We start from the raw sequence: 18,437 nt of genomic DNA, 5'->3' as shown, positions 1-18,437 counted from the left end.
ATTTTATTTTTATATTCTTATAAAATTAGTCTAAGTTTAACAGTAAATTCATACAGTGAGAAAGCAGGCCATTCGGCCCATCAGGTCCATGACGATCCTTAGAAGACCGTATCACCGAGATCCACTCCCCTACCCTATCCTTGCATTTCCTGTGACTGGCCCAGCTCATCTACACATCCCTGGGCACTATAGGCAATGTAGCATGGCACATCCATCTAACCTCCATATCTTTGGACTATGGGAGAAAACTGAAGCACCCAGAGGAAACCCACACCAACACTGGGAGACTTCACAAAGACACTGAGCCGAGGGTGGAATCAAACCCAGGCCTCTAAAGCTCTAAGACACCAGTGCTAATCACTGAGTCACTGTGCCCCCCTATTACTGCTGTATGAGGCTGGTGGGACAGAGGAAGAAGGGACTTTCCTGAACATCTAATTATCCAAAATGATGGGAAAGTGTTGTACTCCCAATGACTGATATCTCTAATTGCTTTCATGAGAGTAGTGACACCAAAATTACAGAGCCCAGGGAATTGAGAAATAAATGTGTTTTCCTTTCTGTTTCTCTTTTTCATAGGTGTCTGATCAAATGGCTCGAAGTAAGGAAGGTTTGTCCACTCTGTAATACACCTGTCCTCCAAAATAACCAAGAGCAGGGAGCCATGAGTGGGACAGACAACTTAGTGTAGCACATGCTGCTCACATTTCAGCTCAAGAGAAAGGATTTTCTTTTTTGTATCATCGTTATTTTTGTTTATTTGTGTTTCATTTTTCCCGTGTGTGTAGTGGAGCCGATTCACAAGGTGGTGATCCTGCGGACCTACACCCGAGTGTGTGGTTAATGGCACGCCACGACTCACCGCGAGGGGACTGTAGAGTCTCGAACACCAAAGCACTTTTTTTTGTTGCTGGGTCTGCTAGGAGGTGCTGCTGGACCTGTCAGTAAAACACAGCGGCCAAGCTGACTTGAGTTACACACAAAGGAGCACTTTACAATGACTCATTCTCCTCTCCTTTTTGAACTGCCACAGGTACCAAGCATGCAGGTGGGAGGTGTGTATTGCATGGGGTTTTCTTAAAGTTATGTCAGATTGAGCATTCAGGTGGCAGAAAGTGCTGCGTCAGCATTTTAAGGAATAAGTAAACAAAGGGAACAGACTCGGGCCTTTTCAAAGTGGAAGCTTACAGCTCATTACACTATGTAAAGCAGCCAACCCTGAGGCAGGACTTCGCAAAGATTTCATGCTTAATCCCAAGTTATGAAATTGCCAAAAACAAAGGTGTCTAAAAGGCTCACTCCTATTTCAGATTAGATCTGAGGTTTTACTGTGAATGATAATGGTCACCCCCCTTTGTTCCTCAGCCTCTTGGCATTAAACCATGTGAACAATACATCGATATATTTAATGATGAGGCACTTTCTTTATCAGATGGGGAGGTTGGAAAAGCGATCAGACTCTGTACCTGACATTATACGTATGGCTGCAGGAGTGGGAGCTCTTTGGGACAATCCCCTTAGTTAATAGATAAATTCATTTTCCTTTTTTTAAAGAAAAGCATTAATAAGAGCATTTTATACGAAGGACTAATTATCGCAGAGTTTTCAAACAGTTTGAGCCTTTGGAAACTCTTTCTGCGGTTGGCCAGGAACTGAGGTGTGTTGGGAGCTCATTCAATCAGATACTCCTCAGGCAGCAGAGCAGAGCACAGTGGTGTTAATTAGAGACTCGCTGGGAGTGGAAATGGACAGCAGCTCTCAGTGTTCGAACAATTATCTCATTTATGGCGCATGGCCAACAGTGTAGGTGTGGTCAACAGTGGGATCCTGTACAAACGAAAAAATAATTTAACGTTAGAAAAAAAATAACTAACACTTTAAAGAAAACAACAAACAAGGAATTTGGGTGAGAAAGGAGAGGTGAGAAAAATGCGCTGGTTGACACAGGAATGAGATGGAGATGGGTTTGTGACTGGCTAGAGAGCAAGGAGAGTTGCTGGAAAAGCCTAAAATTGTCTGCAGCTAAACTCATTTACAGCCCAGGATCAGCACTGAAACCTGTCATCTGTACTGGGAGAAGAGGTAGCACTGGGATGTGTACCAGTACAACAAATGAGAGCCTTTGTGGACCCTTTCCGAATTCTTTGAAGTTTGTTTCAGAGGTAGACAAGGCAGTTAAGAAGGCATTCAGCACTCTTGCCTTCCTTGCTCAGACTTTTGAGTATGAGAGTTGGAACGTCATGTTGAGTCTTTATAGGACTTTGCTGAGGTTCTTCTGAAGTACTGTGTACAGACTTGGTTACACTGTTATAAGAAGGATATTACTAAATTGGAGAGGGTTCTGAAAAGATTTCCCACAATGTTGCTAGAAATGGAGAGTTTGAGATACGAAAACAGATTGGAAATGCTGGGACTTTCTTATCTGTGGTGTAGGAGGTTGAGGAGTGACCTTTATAAAATCATGAGGGGTGTAGATAAAGTCTTTTCCCTAAGATGGCACAGTTCAAAAGTCGGGGGCATATTTTTAAGGTGAGAAGAGAAAAGGTTTTAAAAGGACACAAGAGACAACGTTTTTACATGGAATGGTTCATGTGTTGAATGAACTGCCAGAGAAAGTGGTGGATGCAGGTAGTTATAACATTAAAAAGACATTTGGATAGGTTCATGATTAGGAAAGGAAGGTTTGGAGAGCTATGGGCCAAACACAGGCAGGTGAGACTAGCTTACTTTGGGAACATGGTTGGCGTGGGTTGGTTGGACTGAAGAGTCTGTTTCCACACAGTGTACTCTGTAAGATCTCCCAATGCCATTCATTTAAAGGCCAATTTCCTGAAGGTCATTGCAACATTATGCTGATCTGCTGAAAATGAGCGACATAAAGAGGTGATTATTTAAGAAAGATGGAATGCTGGAGCTCTCTGCTGAGATTCAGAATGTTGCTGGCACATCAGTTAGGAACCTACAATTGATTTGTTTTTATCTAATTTGAGCTATATATGACCTTTATCCGAAATGCTTTTTTGAGAATGTCAGTGAAAAGTATAGCTCATTTACAGTGAGAAGAATGCCATTTTTGTTCCCCATATTTTAGTTTAGCCTCCCCCACATCTCAGAATGCCCAGTTTTTTATCATAGAATATTGCAATAGCTTTGCCCTTTCCCTCCTCACCAGGCCACATGACACTTAGTTAAAAGACCCTTTCTCCTGCTGCTTCTGATTTACTCTAACTGGTGAGTTGTACGTTTACAACTGTCTGGCCTGGGACAAAAAAATCATCGAATTTTAAAGCACAGTGGAGGCTTTACAGCCCATCATGCCCACTCGAGCACTTTGACTATGTTATCCAATTAGTCTCACACCCCTTCCTCTCACTCCTTTTTGTTAGGACTTCAGTTTTTTTCCCTTTAATTCTCTTGGGTGTAGACTGGCCCTTGCCCAGACAGGACACTTAAGTCTGTGGTTTTAATGAGACAGAACTATAAACTCTGTTTGAACATAACGGATCTCTGAGTCAGTTCGAACTGCCCAGTGAGGCACAATGAGGCAGGAGGATTGCATTGGTCATTAAACATGTACTGAGCTGTTGTTTTTCAGTGTCCTCAAATCTAAGTACTCTCTCTCTCTGTCTTTCTCTCTCTCTGTCCGTCACACTCTCTTTCTGTCCTCTCTCTCTCTCTCTCTCTGTCTTTCTGTTTCTCCCCCCTCTCGCAGTATCTCCTTTTGTGAGATATTGTGGTGATGGCTGAGGAGAAGGGTGTGACAGACAGGAAACTTACAGGGTCAGATAGAAAGGTATCTTTATATCCTTCGCAAAACTAGTCAATGATTCAAAAAAGTCAAAAATCAGGGTTGGATATAACACCCAATCCCAATTGTTACAACCTGGAGATTAATTTTAAAACCACACTCAGGCAAGGTGTGGTGAGAATTATACCTGAACCCCTGAATAATTTTTATTAGACATTTTTCTTCTCACAGAATATGGGCTTCTCTACCAGCTGAGTTAGCAGGTCCACTAACAACTGTGAAACTGAGCCCTACATTGGAGAGAATGAGTCAGGTTCGACCCTTGCTCTGTGCTGAGGCAGCTGAGTTTCACATACATCGGCAGGGAGTTTAACAACATGCTCTAGATCCATATCCAACCATAAATGCTGGGCAAGTTCACCATGTGTGGATATCCTTTTAAGACACGATTGACCTGATGCCTTCTGAAGACAAATAATTCTCCGACAGTAACTGAGCTTATGTGTAAAAACTATGTCATCAAGAAACCAAAGAGCTTGAACCACCAATGCCATCAACCCCTCAGAGAGTGATATTCATTAATCAACCGTTTGTGACCTCCCTTCACCCTTGGTTCTTGATAGACTTACTGCTCATTATGGTCTTTACTCCTCTCATCCTGACTCCGACTGCTGATGACACAGTGATCTCTCTACGTAGTTCTCTCTGCTTCTTGCTCCCCAGGAATTGAAGGGATCCTGGAGGGGACTTCAAGAGGAGAGTTGAATGAAACCCCGTTCAATTGGAATTATCACCTCCATGATTTCTCCCTGTGATAAAGTCATTGGTTGTCAGTTGTCATTTGCTCAAGAGCTGGGAGTTTATTCTGCAGTCAGCTGCTGAAATGAAATCGCACCCTCCTGTCTGGTGCCAGGAATGGGATCTTCTCAGGACGACCAATTGTTGGGTTTGCCAGTCTGTGACGAATCTTACACTGCCTCAGTTTCTAAGGCAAGAAGTCAAAGAGATACAAATTGAGAATTGCCTTTTTTAAAAATCACAATGACACAAAGGACTTAGCACGTTGGTGGGCCGTTGGGAAACCAAGCTTAATCCTGTGTCTTGCCATAGAACAAATTCCCGATCACAGCCAAGCCCACGGGGAGGAAGAAGGTAGAGGGGAACCATTCCCTAAGAAAGGCCTAGGAACCTACTGCTGTCTTAGTTGGGGATTGGTGTATGTGAATGAAGACAAAGGAAAATGGAATTACTTTGGGGCAAGTATCAAAACCTCTTGAAATGAAGTAATGGTGGGAAATGTTATTAAAAGCCGTAACTGGATGTGCCCAACATTGTGGGGGCGCGGCTTGATAAACCCTCTCTTTCATCTCAAGTCAGTTCATGCGCAAATACTTCCAAATGCAAATCAAATGTACCAGTGAATTGATGCAACCCATCATCCAACGACTGTTCTACAAAAATACAAAACTGCTCGACTACAGCACAAGAAACACAATTTATTTGCATAAAATGTGTTGTAAGCAAGTTGAAAGCTGCCAGTTTCTGCGCAATAATATTTGCTGTGAATACAAATATGTTAGGTACATGCTCTTCATTTTTATAATTTAACAGATGTATCTCAACACTTCATCACTCAAAGAGAACAATTTAAATGTTGGAATCATTTGATAAACTCTTTTAAATTTAAAAGACTCAATTAATCTCCTACTGCTTAGTGCAAAGATTTAGCTCTGTTCATTGCCAGTGGAGGCTCACTAACTCAATTCTAAAATGATGATGATTTGTCCTTACAAAAACAGAAACACTTTGAAGATTTGCTCAGGTGAATTTGTTCTGAAAACTTTTTTTATATATACTTCTGTGGGAATTAATTGAGTGCAGTCATCATTGTGGAGGTAACAATATCTCTTTGCCTATTTTAATGACCCCCATGGATGGTAGAGTGCCTTTTCAAATAGTTTTGGACACCACAGTGTCATAACTCCCCAAGTTACAAATGAGCCCTGGACTCTTAAGTACATGGAGAATACTTAGTTAGCTTGACTGAAACAGATACACTTTTAATTCTGTTTTATATGTCAAAGCTGTTAGTAGACAGATTCATGCAAAGATCACAAGTTACCACAAAGTGTCCCAGACCCTGACAGTTTACTAAAAAGGAAGCTTAGAGTAAACCTCTCCAACTTTAATTTTTCACCTATCACATCTGAACCATTCTATTCTGCATGCCAGACAAATTGCACCATTGGATTTCAGCTCACATAAATTGGTACAACCATGAAAAAGTCATCACGATTGTCAATATTATTTTTAATTTTAGTTTCTTTAAAGAAATGCAGTTTTGTTCAGTTCAACAATGTTTCCTTTGAGCTTCCTTGGAGATGAGGTCTAATCAACTGAAATCCTCTTTTCACATGTTACTGGCAGCTCATCCTGCCTTTGAATATTCAGAGTATGTTGTGGAACTGTGACCCCTGCCTCCATTGTGCCTCCAACCCCATCTGCATAGAGCTCATGGTGCAGGCTGTCATTAGTACAACACCTCTGACATAGTAGCCACACATCTCAGAGTTTACTTAGTGAGTCAGGGAGATACGTTCCTTCACTACAGTTGATGTAAATATTTACCGTTGACCTCTTAATATACTTACAACATTCTTTTTTTTTCAAAAACTACCAAGGTTGCTTGTGTTACAATATTTTTTTGGTTATGTTGTTATTTTACAAAGATACTCACTATAAGGCCCTGAAGGGGAGCCCTGTATTCATCAGGAGAGACAACGTGGTCTCTTCATTGCACCTTCCTACCTCTTCTGGTCAGTTTGTTTTGCTTGTTCAGTGCTGGTGATCCCAGAATCATTTACAACTGTTGACATGTTCAAAAATGGACATGTATACATTGCTTAATACCTTAGCCTTCCTGTGTTGAAACTTGGATGCATTGAGCAAGACAGAGAAGAGGTTGTGCCTGGTAACAGCACTGTTTGTTGCTTCATTTTGTTAGCACCAGCCATCAATCACAATCCACCTCAGTGGCTTCAGACACTGAGCCTTCCTGCTGTCCCAAGACAGGTCAGGTTTTCAAAATCTTCATCTGCACTTGTTTTATTCAAGCTTCTATTTCTTTTTCCCTGAACCTCCATAACAAAGTTACCTACTCATAGCTGCTGTTTCATTTAGCTCCATTTGTGGGACAAACAGCGTAAACAAAAGGTTTAGCCACCTTTTTCCATCTGCTGCGAGGATGGTTATGGAGTCATACAATATGGAAGCATACCCTTCGGCCCAAGTCAAACAGATTTCCTAAACTCAACTAGTCCCATATCCCTCTCAACCTTTCCTACCCATTAACCTATCCAAATGTCTTTTAAATGTTCTAATTGTACCAGCCTCCACCACTTCCTCCAGCGGATCATTCCATATATGCAGCACCCTATTTGTTAACAAGGTGCCCCTCAAGAATAAAAGCCCCAGGCTATCTAGCCCCTCCTTATAACTCAAACCCTCCCAGTCTTGGTTGACATCCTTATAAGTCTTTTTTGCACCCTTTCCAGTTTAAGAACATCCTCCCACATTAACCCTCATGAGCTGAGTTGATCCACACAACCACCACGGGCAACCGCATTACCGAGTAGCCATCTGCCCATTGTTCCCACGACTGTCATTTTTCAGGTGGTCTCCATATGAAAAGTGTAGAGTGGGAGAATAGAGAGATACTTCCCCAGCCCACTTACCCCCACTCCATAACTTAAATCACAAGGCCATCGCAGATAAGGAAGAGCATTCAAGCCACTTTAGCTTATCCAGAATGACCCCATTACACAGTCCAATTCTTCTTAAATTATCCCAGAATATTAGCCTGAACCACATTGTCTGCAAGTCTGTTTCATTTGTTGTCTGTATTTTGGGTAAAGATATCAGCATGTACCATCAAATTGCAGTTTATTAATTTGAAACTCCCCCAATTCTACTTTAGAAAGCGCCTTCAAGTAAGTTTTTGGGTTTACCTTTTCTGTTCTGTTTATGAACTTATATAAAAGTCAAGGGCAGACGTTTGCCTGGAGATCTACAAGTCACAGCATTACAGTGGGAAAAGATCACAGGATAATGCAGACATTCCTTAAAACCTAAAAGTTTTCTCCAGTCTTTTCTCAGCAAAGGATCAACCTTATGCCTTTTTGCAAATACATTGTGGATCGTGTTTGAGTTAAGAGTTTACTGTAATAAGGCAAGCAATCTTAGGGAAGAATACTGGCCAATCCAAGAGCCAAGGTGACATTCAGAAGATGAACCCCAAACTTGTCCAAACAAACTGACCAGAGGATGGCTTGGTCTTTTGCATTGAGTCCATTTTATTGAGTGTCTGTACTTTAAACTCTTTACTAATGCAAACCAAGAAATCTCAGAGACTAGATTCTACATCATATATGGTTACATTTCTCCATCAGTTCCCACTTGTATGAAATTTATTGAAAGGCTGAAATGGGTGGAAGAAGATTAGCATGAAAGAAAATTGTTGAAACACAGTGAAAATGTTTTTTAAGTCCAATGTTAAATTTTAGTGAGGGCATATTAAAGAAACTTGAGATTTGAACTTTCCACAGAGAAAGTGTTAGCCATATCATAAGGCCATAAGATATAGAGCACAATTGGGCCACTGGACCTATCCAATCTGAGCCACCATTTAATCATAGGTAATATGTCTCTCAACATCATTCTCCTGCCTTTCCCTGAAATCCTTCATCTCCTTACTAATCAAGAAGCTATATATTTCTATTAAATATATTAACTGCATATGTTTTATATTAAATAGATTTGGTCTCTGCAGCCTTCTGTGGCAATGAGTTCCACAGATTCAGCACCATCTAGCTGAAGAAATTTCATCTTATCATTGTTCTAATGGGGTGACCTTTCGCTCTGAGGCTGTACCCCAGGTCGTAGTCTCTCGTACTAGTGGAAACATCTTCTTGACATCCACTCAGTATTGTGTAAGTTTCAGTGAGATCTCCCTCACCCTTCTAAACTCCATTGAGAATAGACCCAGAATCCTCAACCACTCCTGATTTAACAAGTCCCTCATCCCTGGGATCATTCATGTAAACCTGCTCTGGACACCCCAATGCCAAAACATCCTTCCATATACAGGGCCCACAGCTGCTTACAATATTCCAAGTACGGTCTGACCAGAGCCTTACACAGCTTCAGCAGTACATTCCTGCTCTTGTATTCCGGCCTTCTTGAATGATAACATTGCATTTGCCTTAATAACTGCCAACTGGACCTGCATGTTAACCTTAAATGAATCCTGAATGGGACTCCTATGTCCCTTTGTGCTTCAGATTTCAGCAGCCTTTCCCCATTTAGAAAATAGTCTGTGCTTTTGTTCTTCCTACCAAGTGCATAATGTCATACTTTGCTACATTGTATTCCATCTGCCAATTCTTTGCCCACTGACCTAGCCTGTCAAAGTCATTCTTGCACCTTCCCTACTTCCTCATCGTATCTTTGTGCCATATACCAACAGTGGCTAAGCTTCTCATGGAGCAGTACAGACAAAGTTTTTTCAACACCGCAGAGAGGATACAGAGGCAACTGGGGTTGAATGCGATATGAGCTGCTGTCACATAGCTGTAGTCCCATTATAGTGGAGCTGGTGCCCAATACGGGGATTTGTGCATCAGCAGCAGTAAAGTAACCTTCTAACGAAGTCACCAGACTCTCCCCACAGGTGCTACCAGACCTGCCCAATTTCGCCAGCAATTTCTGTTTCTGCAGAAGATCTCCAGCATCCACAGTTCTTTGTTTTTTCAAACTAAATCTGATGGGTTCAGATTTGGTGTGAGAACCAATCACCTCAACAACCAGGGTTACTACATGCAGAAAGTTTACCTTTATATTTCTGCCACAGGTCTCTTCAGCCCTGATGTAACCGTGGATGGCTAACATTAAAAAAAATTAGTGTGATTATGGTAAGATTTTTGGGTTCCAAAGAGTCCTTATGACTGAGGTATATTGGCAAAACTGGTCAACAGTGTTTTATTGATGGGAAGGCAATGGCCTTGTGGTATTGACTGTCAAACCAGAGATCCATTTAATGCTCCGGGGACCCAGTTTCAAATTCCCTCATGATGGTGTGTAAAATTTGAGTTCAATAACAATCTGGAATTAAGAGCCTAATAATGACCATAAATCAATTGTTTAATGTTGGAGAAAACTCATTCTATTCACTGATGCCCTTTAGAGAAAGAAATCTGCCATCTTTACCTGGTCTAGTCTACATGTGACCCCAGACCCATAGCAATGTGGTTGATTCTTAATGCCCTTGGGGATGGGGATTAAATGCTGGCCTGACCAGCAATGCCCTCATCCTGTGAGTGAGTATATTTTTAAAAATGTACCAGAGGCATTGCTGGTTACCAAGCTGCTAACGTACAATACAAGTGACTTCAAACAGGACAGGTTATGAGAGACAAAACTGTGCATGGCTTTTGCAGCTTGAATTGTGAACAGGTTGAAATTTTATATCTTAGACATTTGTCTTCCAAACCCCCACACAGCAACCAACAGGAAGCTGAGGTGATGGAGATGAGTGAACCTGTAATTTTACAGGAGCACTTTGGCCCTTACAGCGAGTCAAGTCAAGCTTCCAAAATTAAGTGATGCCTCCGTTTTGATTGATGGTCATTAATACTTAGCAACAGAAAAGAAACAAAAATGTTCGAACTATAAGAGCAAATTACACCAGCATTTTATAGGAGGAAGTAAACTCATCTTAACCCAGCTGATTCCACTCCAGATCTGCAAGAATCATAGATATAACAATGAACCTTTTGGGTTTTTTGGTGATTTTTTTTTCCATTTTTCCTTTGGCTTTTCCCATTTTTACTTGCTTTTTTTTGTTGTCATTCCTTCCCTTGTTAAAACTCTTGCTTTCTCTAATCTCCATCTCCTGCTTTGTCCTTATTCTTCCCATTCCCATCTCACTATCAATAAATACATGTCATGACAAGATTTAAACAGAAATGATGGTAGCCATTTGAAGGTGCAATGAAAGCCACTAAATAATCCAGTATTACAAATTTTAGCAAATATGAAGTGAGTGAAAATGTGATTTCTTCAAGCTTTGGGATGAAGAGATCATTTTCTAAAATAGAAGCCGTGTGTGTCTATTCCTGTAGTAGCAATGTAACCTCAAGCAGATGCTCTCAAGAATGGGCTTTCTGCCTTCCTATTGACACCCTGTCATAAATCTACTCTCTAATGTATATGGAACTTAGGCTATCAGTTTCATAGACATGTTTATAAAGAATTCTGCAGCAGAATATATTTTAAAAATTGCTATTTGTAAGCTATATTTTTGTATATTTAATTGCTATTTTGAAATTTTGATGGCTTTTGTTTTGCTAATTAAGTGCATTGTATTCAAGAATATCTGCATGTGATTGACTGGAATTGTAAATAAATGAGAGGTTTCCGAAACTGGGCGTCTTATGGTTCTTCTGCGAATGTCTATAATTGCAGATTACCGTCTTACATCTTCTTCCAATAGACCAAATGTAAATAGTACTTGCATTATTGTTACACCTTTTAGCATCAAAGATGAGGGGAGGCGATAATGAACTGGGAATGTCACTGGACTGGTAACCAAGAGCCCAGGCTAATGTGCTGAGAACTGGGGTTTGAATCCCACCACAGCAAATGGTGAAATTTGAACTCAATAAAAATCTGAAATTGAAGTCGAGCCTAATAGTGACTGTGTATCCATTGAAAACAAAAAATGCTAGTGGTCACAGTTGGTCAGGCAACATCCATGGAGAAAATGATCAAAAGAGAAGTATAGCACAGGAACAGGCCCTTCGGCCCTTCAAACCTGTGCTGATCATCATGACAAGACCAAACTAAAAAACAAACCTTCTGCCTTTATTCGGTCTGTATCCCTCTATTCCCTCCCTATTCATTTAGCCATCCAGATGCCTCTTAAATTTTGCCGACATGCCTGCTTCCACCATCTATTGTGGCAGCGTATTCCAGGCTCCATCACTCTTTATATGAAAAACCTTCCTCACACATCTCGCTGAAACTTCTGCCTCTCACCGTGAACCTGTGACCCCATGTAACTGAAATTCCAACCCTGGGAAGAAGCCTCTGACTAATTATCCTGTCTATGCCTCTCATAATTTGTTGACCTCTGTCAGGTCTCCTCTCAGCTGCCATCTTTCCGTGAAAACATTCCCAGTCTTTTTAACTTTTCCACATAGTCAATGCCCTCGGGACCAGGCGACATCCTGGTGAACCTTCTCTGCACTCTCTCTGAAGTTTCCGCATACTTCTGATAATGTGGCAACCAAAACTGCACACATGCAGCCTTACAAGGGTTTATGTAGCTGCAACATGGTTTGACAACTCATGTATTCCATGCCCTGGGTGATGAAGACAAGCACACAATTTGCCTTCTTAATCATTTTGGCCACCTGTATTCCCACTTTTAGGGAACTGTGGACCTGCCCACCCAGATTCATCTGTACATTAATGTTGCTAAGGGTTCTGCCATTAACAGTATAATTCACACCTAAATTTGATCCTCAAATGCATCACCTCACATTTGTATGGATTAAACTCCATTTGCCGTTTCTGTGCCCAAGTCACCAATCTATCTATATTCTGCTGTATCCATTCACAATCATCAGCACAATCATCAACTCCAACAATCTTTGTGTCGTCTGCAAACTTACTAATCAGATCACCCACAATTTCCTCCAGAACATTCATATATACTACAAACAACAGGGGACCTAAGACTATCCCTGTGGAACACCACTAGTTACTGGTCCCCATTCTGAAAAATACCCTTCCACCACTACCCTCTGCTTCCTATGACCAAGACAGACCAGCCTGAGGCCCATGTCATCTTAGTTTTTCGAAGGCCGAAGGGCCTGTACTGTGCTGTAACCGTTAGCTTGCTTTCAGTTGACTGATGTTAAGGTAGGGGTGAGCTCGTGAATACTACAGAATGTCTTAATGGAGGAAGTTTTGGGTATCCTAAATTGCATTAAGGTGGACAAGTCCCCAGGGTTAGATGGGATCTTTCCCAAGTTACTGCCAAGGCAAGGGAAGAACTAGCTGGGACATTAGCAGATTCAGATCCTCTTTGACCACTGGCGAGGTTCCAGAGGACTGGAGATTAGCCAATGTTGCCAGAGCGACAGAAAACCACCTACAAGTTATAAAAACAGAGTTCATCTGCAGACCGCTCTCTTGGAATCGTCTGCAGCCCTTCCGAGGAGATCAGCACGGCAAGAGGCAGAGAGCAGCTGACCATCCAGAGAGAGAGAGATGGAGAAAGCAGCTTCGTGGACCCAGAGGCAGAGCCATAGACTGTGTAAATTTACAAGAGACTCAGCAAGTATTGTAACCATGAGCAGCCAAATAAGACTAGGGATAGTTTGTTTAGTACTAACAGTTGTTGTAATTTTTTTCCTAATAAAGAGGGAATGTTTTGCTTTGGAACTAAAACAGAAGATGCTGGAAAACCTCAGTTGCCAGGTTCTGAGGAAGGGTAACCAGACCTGAAACGTTAACTCTGTTTTCTCCTTCACAGATGCTGCCAGACCTGCTGAGCTTTTCTAGCACTTTGTTTTTGTTCCTGATTTACAGCATCCACAGTTCTTTTAGTTTTTATCTAATAATCCTGAACTCCACTTTCTTGTTATTCCCCATAATCCTTGATTCTTTTGCTAATTAAAAATCTGTCTGTCTCTGCTTTGAATATAGCTAATGACCCACGCTTGATAGTCCTCTGCAGTAAAGAATTCCACAGATTCACAATCCTTTGAGAGAAGAAATTCCTCCTCATCTGTATGTTAACTGTGCAACCCTTTGATCTGAGATTATGCCTCCTGGTCCTACATTCACCCAGAAGGGGAAACAACTTTTCCAAATCCACATCACCAAGTCCTCAAAGAATTTTGCATGTTTCAATGAGGCTACCTCTCCTTCTTCTGTATTCCAACAAGTATAAGGACGACTAATCAACTCTCGTCATAAGAGAGCCCCTCTATACTCGGTATCAGCACAGTAAGCCACCCCTGGACTGCCTCCAATTGTCAAAACAGGAGAGCAAAATATTTCCACTGTTTGTCACAATATTCCAGCTGTGGGTCTGACTATTGCCTTGTACAGTATTACCAAAATCTGCCTTAGTTTTATACTCAAAGATAGTAGGAACTGCCGATGCTGGAGTCTGACATAACAAGGTGTAGAACTGGATGAACACAGCAGGCCAGGCAACATCAGAGGAGCAGGAAGGCTGACCTTTCGGATATGGACCCTTCTTCAGAAATGGGGAGGTGGAAGGGGGCTCTGAAATAAATAGACAGAGGGGGAGGTGATGACAGAAGGTGGATAGAGGAGCAGATAGGTGGATGGGAGAGGCACAGGTCAAGGAGGCGGGGATGAAGCCAGTATAGGTTAGTGTAGGTGGGGAGTTGCGATGGGGTTGGTCAGTGAGGAGGGAAGGGTGGGTAGGTGGGAGGGAAGACGGAGAGGTCAAGGAGGCAGGGATGAGGCAAGTAGGTAGGAAGTTGAGTGAGGGTTGGTCAGTGAGGTGGGAGGAGCAGATAATTGGGAGAAAAGATAGATAAATCAAGAAGGTAGGGACGAGATGAACTGGTCTTGGGATGAGGCCAGTGGTGGGGAGATTTTGAAGGTTGTAAAGTCCACATTGATACCATTAAGCTGCAGGGTTCCCAGGTGGAATATGAGTTGCTGTTCCTGCAACCTTCGGGTGGCATCATTGTGGCACTGGAGGAGGCCCAGGATGGACATGTCGCCCAAGGAGTGGGAGGGGGAATCACGACTGGAAGGTGTTGTTGTTTGTCACGAACCAAGTATAGGTGTTCCACAAAGCAGTCTCCAAGCATCTGCTTGGTTTCCCCTTTGAAATAAGGGCCAACATTTCCTTGCCCAATAAGCCGATCGGCCACAATCATAAATCTCCTCAAACCCTCATTTGTGTAACTCTGCCATCATAGGCTTCTTTGCCCATTGTGCAATGATCTAGCTTCCCATTAAAAGCATCTGTGCTATTCACATTACCTGTTCCCTTGGGGAAGCGAGTTTCTGAGTGGTTCCTGAATATGTTCTTTAATCAATTAATTGTGACTCCGGAAGGATGTATGAGTGACCATGTTTAATTTATAGCCCAATATTTTCATTTATCCCAGAAGCTGAAACACCATCACTGCTCCCCTGCACCTGCCCTCACAAGAACATTGGAATCAATTTGTCTTTATTTTTGTCTAGAATGTTCATTTCCCCACCTCTCCTGAAGAAATTAATTCCCTTGATGAAGTTATGCCTTGCACAATGCAGTTACTCACCATACAAAGGTACAAATTAGGATTAGGCCAGCTGGCCTGTTGAGTTTGCTCTGCTGTCCAATAAGACCGTGGCTGATATGATTATAATCTCAACTCCCCATTTGCACCTACCCGATAACCTTTCACACCTCTACTCATCAAGAACCTATCTACCTTTGCCCTAAACTCAAAGACACTGCTTTCATTGCCATTTAAAGAAGAGAGTTCCAAGATCCATAAACCCCTGCAAAGAAAATTTCTTCAGCTCTGCCTTAAGACCATAAGAAGCAGGTTCAGGAGTAAGCCATTCGGCCCATCATGTCTCCTTCGTCATTCAGTGAGATTGTGACTAATCTGATAATTCTCATCTCAATTTTCCTGCCTTCTCTCCTAATCATTGATTAAAAAACTATCTCACCCTTGAGTATCCTAAACAAACCAAACTTGTTAGCCCTCTCAAGTGAAGAATTTTACAGATTGACTACTTTCTAACAAAAAATTTTCCTCCTCATCTCTGTCTTAAATGAGTAACCCCTAACTCTGAGATTATGCATGCCCTCTTCTCCTAGACTATCGCACAAGGGAAAACAATCTCTCCACACTCATCCTGTCAAGTCCCCTTAGAATCTCGCATGTTTCAATAAAGTCATCTCTCACCCTTTTAAACTCCACTGAGTACAGGACTCAACTCTCCTCATGCTTTTCCGTGCCCATCAGCCATGTGAACCTAAATAAAAACTGAAAGAACTACGGATGCCGTAAATCAGGAACAAGAACAGAAGTTGATGGAAAAGCTCAAGAGGCCTGGCAGCATCTGTGAAGGAAAAAACAGTTAACATTTCAGGTCAGGTGACCCTTCCTCAGAACACTTGATACTCAAGGGTGAGTTCGGTTACCAGACCCGAAACATTAACTCTGTTTTTTCCTTCACAGATGCTGCCAGACCTGCTGAGCTTTCCCATCAGCCTCGTGAACCTTCTCTAGATGCCAGTATATCTTTCCTTGGATAAGGGGGCCAGAACTGTTCATAATATTCCAGTTGTGGTTTAATTAGTGCCTTGTACTGTTTTGGCAAATCTTTACTATTTTTCAATTCCGTTCCCTTTGAAACAAAGGCCAACATTCCATTGGCCTTCCCTATTACTCGCTGAACTTGGATACTAGCTCCTTGTGATCTTTGCATGACAACCTCCATATCCAAGATAACAAAGTGTGAAGCTGGATGAACACAGCAGCCAAGCAGCATCTCAGGAGCACACAAGCTGACATTTCGGGCCTAGACCCTTCATTATACCCAACTGTGCTGCAGCTTTCTGCAGGCTTTCGCTGTTTAAATACTTTCAAATGGGTGACCTCTAATTTGTGAATGGAATCCCCATTCACCAAGGGGAAACATCTTTCCACATCCATCCTTTCAAAACCCCTCGGGAACTTATATGTGCCAATTAAATTGCCTCTTACTCCTTGGATGCTGTCTGACTTGCTGTTCTTTTCCAGCTCCACATTTATAGCCGATCAAGATCTAGTTGCATAGAAAATAAAATGGAACATTAGAAAGCAATAAGATAATGACAAAAGGCTACATAGAACAAATTAAGTAAAACAAATTAAGTATCTATGAATGGAAGACAGTAAGAGTAGGTTAGTCAAGTCAAATCACGTGACATAAAGGTAAACCGGCTGAGGGCCATAATGACATAATGTAAGAGATTAGGTGGTATTAGATGGTACCGCATTAGGTGATACTAGGTGTACTGGAACAATGGGAGCACAGTATGATTAGGATAGTAACATCATGTGATATGGATTCTCAAATATTGAAGGCCACGATGACCTACTGTAATAGATTAGGTGCGGAGTAGGAGACCATTGCGGCAGAAAATAATCAACATCTAATAAGTTGAGAAATAATTGTAGCAGAGGTGATTCAGCAGACGACTAGCTTGGAGAGACAACGCTAATTAACACAAATGGTTATGCTGATAACCTGGGAAAGAGTGTGATAACTGAAAAGGTATAAAAGATAACAAGCCCCAAGGATTGGGGGCAATCAGAAAAACTACTTTCTGATTGTCACAGCCTTTGTTTACAAATAAAGGTTTACTTTCTTGAAGAACTCTCTACATCTCCTGGTCATTCTCCACGACAGTTGTCCCTTCAGATAACCTTCTTCACTGTCCAACATATTACAAACTTATTAACCATACCTCCTATATTCTCATCCAAATCTTTGACATAAATGATGGACACAAGTGGATCCAGCACTGATCCTTGTGGCACATTGCTGTCACATGCCTCCAATCCAAAAATGAACCCTCTACCCTCCGTCTTCCACCACCAAGGCAATTTTGTATCCAGCTGGCTGGCTCTCCTCGATCCCATGTGATCTAACCTTACTAACCAGTCTACCATACAGAAACTTGTCAAAGGCCTTGCTAAAGTTCTGTTGACCCATTGCCTCTGCCTGGCTAGCACGAGGGGTCATAGTTTTAAGCTGGTTGGTGGAAAGTATAGAGGGGATGTCAGAGGCAGGTTCTTTACGCAGAGAGTTGTGAGAGCATGGAATGCGTTGCCAGCAGCAGTTGTGGAAGCAAGGTCATTGGGGTCATTTAAGAGACTGCTGGACATGTATATGGTCACAGAAATTTGAGGGTGCATACATGAGGATCAATGGTCGGCACAACATTGTGGGCTGAAGGGCCTGTTCTGTGCTGTACTGTTCTATGTTCTATGTTCTATGTTCTATGCTCCTGCCCCATCGAGCTCATCTTTTCTTACCTCAACTCTGCTCTTTCCACTTCAGTCCAGGAACTCCCTGCCTACATTCAGGACTCAACCCATTCCCTCCACCTATTCCAAAACATTCAATTACCCACCCCCCAATACCTTGTCTTCACCATGGACATTCAGCCCCTGTACATCTTTATCCCTCAAAAAGATGGCCTGAAAGCTGTCTGCTACTTCCTCCACCATAGGCCCAACCAGTCCCCTCCAGTGATACGCTCATTCGCTTGGCAGAACTGGTCCTCATCTTCAACAATTTTTCTTCTGATTCTTGCTGCTTCCTACAAACCAAAGGGGTGGCCATGGGCACCTGCATAGGCCCGAGTTATGCCTGCCTCTTTGTAGTATTCGCGAAACAGTCCCTCTTCCACAATTATACCGGCACCATCCCCAACCTCTTTCTCTGTTACACTGATAGCTGCATCTGTGCTGCCCCATGTTCCCATGAGGAACTTTAACAGTTCATACCTTTGCAAAGACCTTCCACCCCACCCTCAAATTTACCTGGACCATTTCTGACACCTCCCTCCCCTTCCTAGACCTCTCTG

At 42.1% G+C, this 18,437-nt stretch overlaps 1 protein-coding gene across 4 annotated transcripts in view; it reads left to right on the top strand.

The window, feature by feature from the left end:
• The window catches only part of rnf24 (ring finger protein 24), a 150,919-nt gene extending 139,564 nt beyond the window's left edge, over positions 1-11,355 (top strand). For all 4 annotated transcript variants that reach the window (XM_059650291.1, XM_059650289.1, XM_059650296.1 and 1 more), the window contains one exon: positions 580-11,355. In XM_059650291.1, the coding sequence (XP_059506274.1) occupies positions 580-691 (112 nt within the window). In that variant the 3' untranslated portion in view covers positions 692-11,355. The remainder of the gene's footprint in view (positions 1-579) is intronic.
• Positions 11,356-18,437: the final 7,082 nt, after the last annotated feature.

This window comes from Stegostoma tigrinum, chromosome 1 (genome assembly GCF_030684315.1).
Source record: "Stegostoma tigrinum isolate sSteTig4 chromosome 1, sSteTig4.hap1, whole genome shotgun sequence".
Lineage (NCBI taxonomy): Eukaryota > Metazoa > Chordata > Chondrichthyes > Orectolobiformes > Stegostomatidae > Stegostoma > Stegostoma tigrinum.
This window is presented reverse-complemented; position numbering and strand designations above follow the sequence as displayed.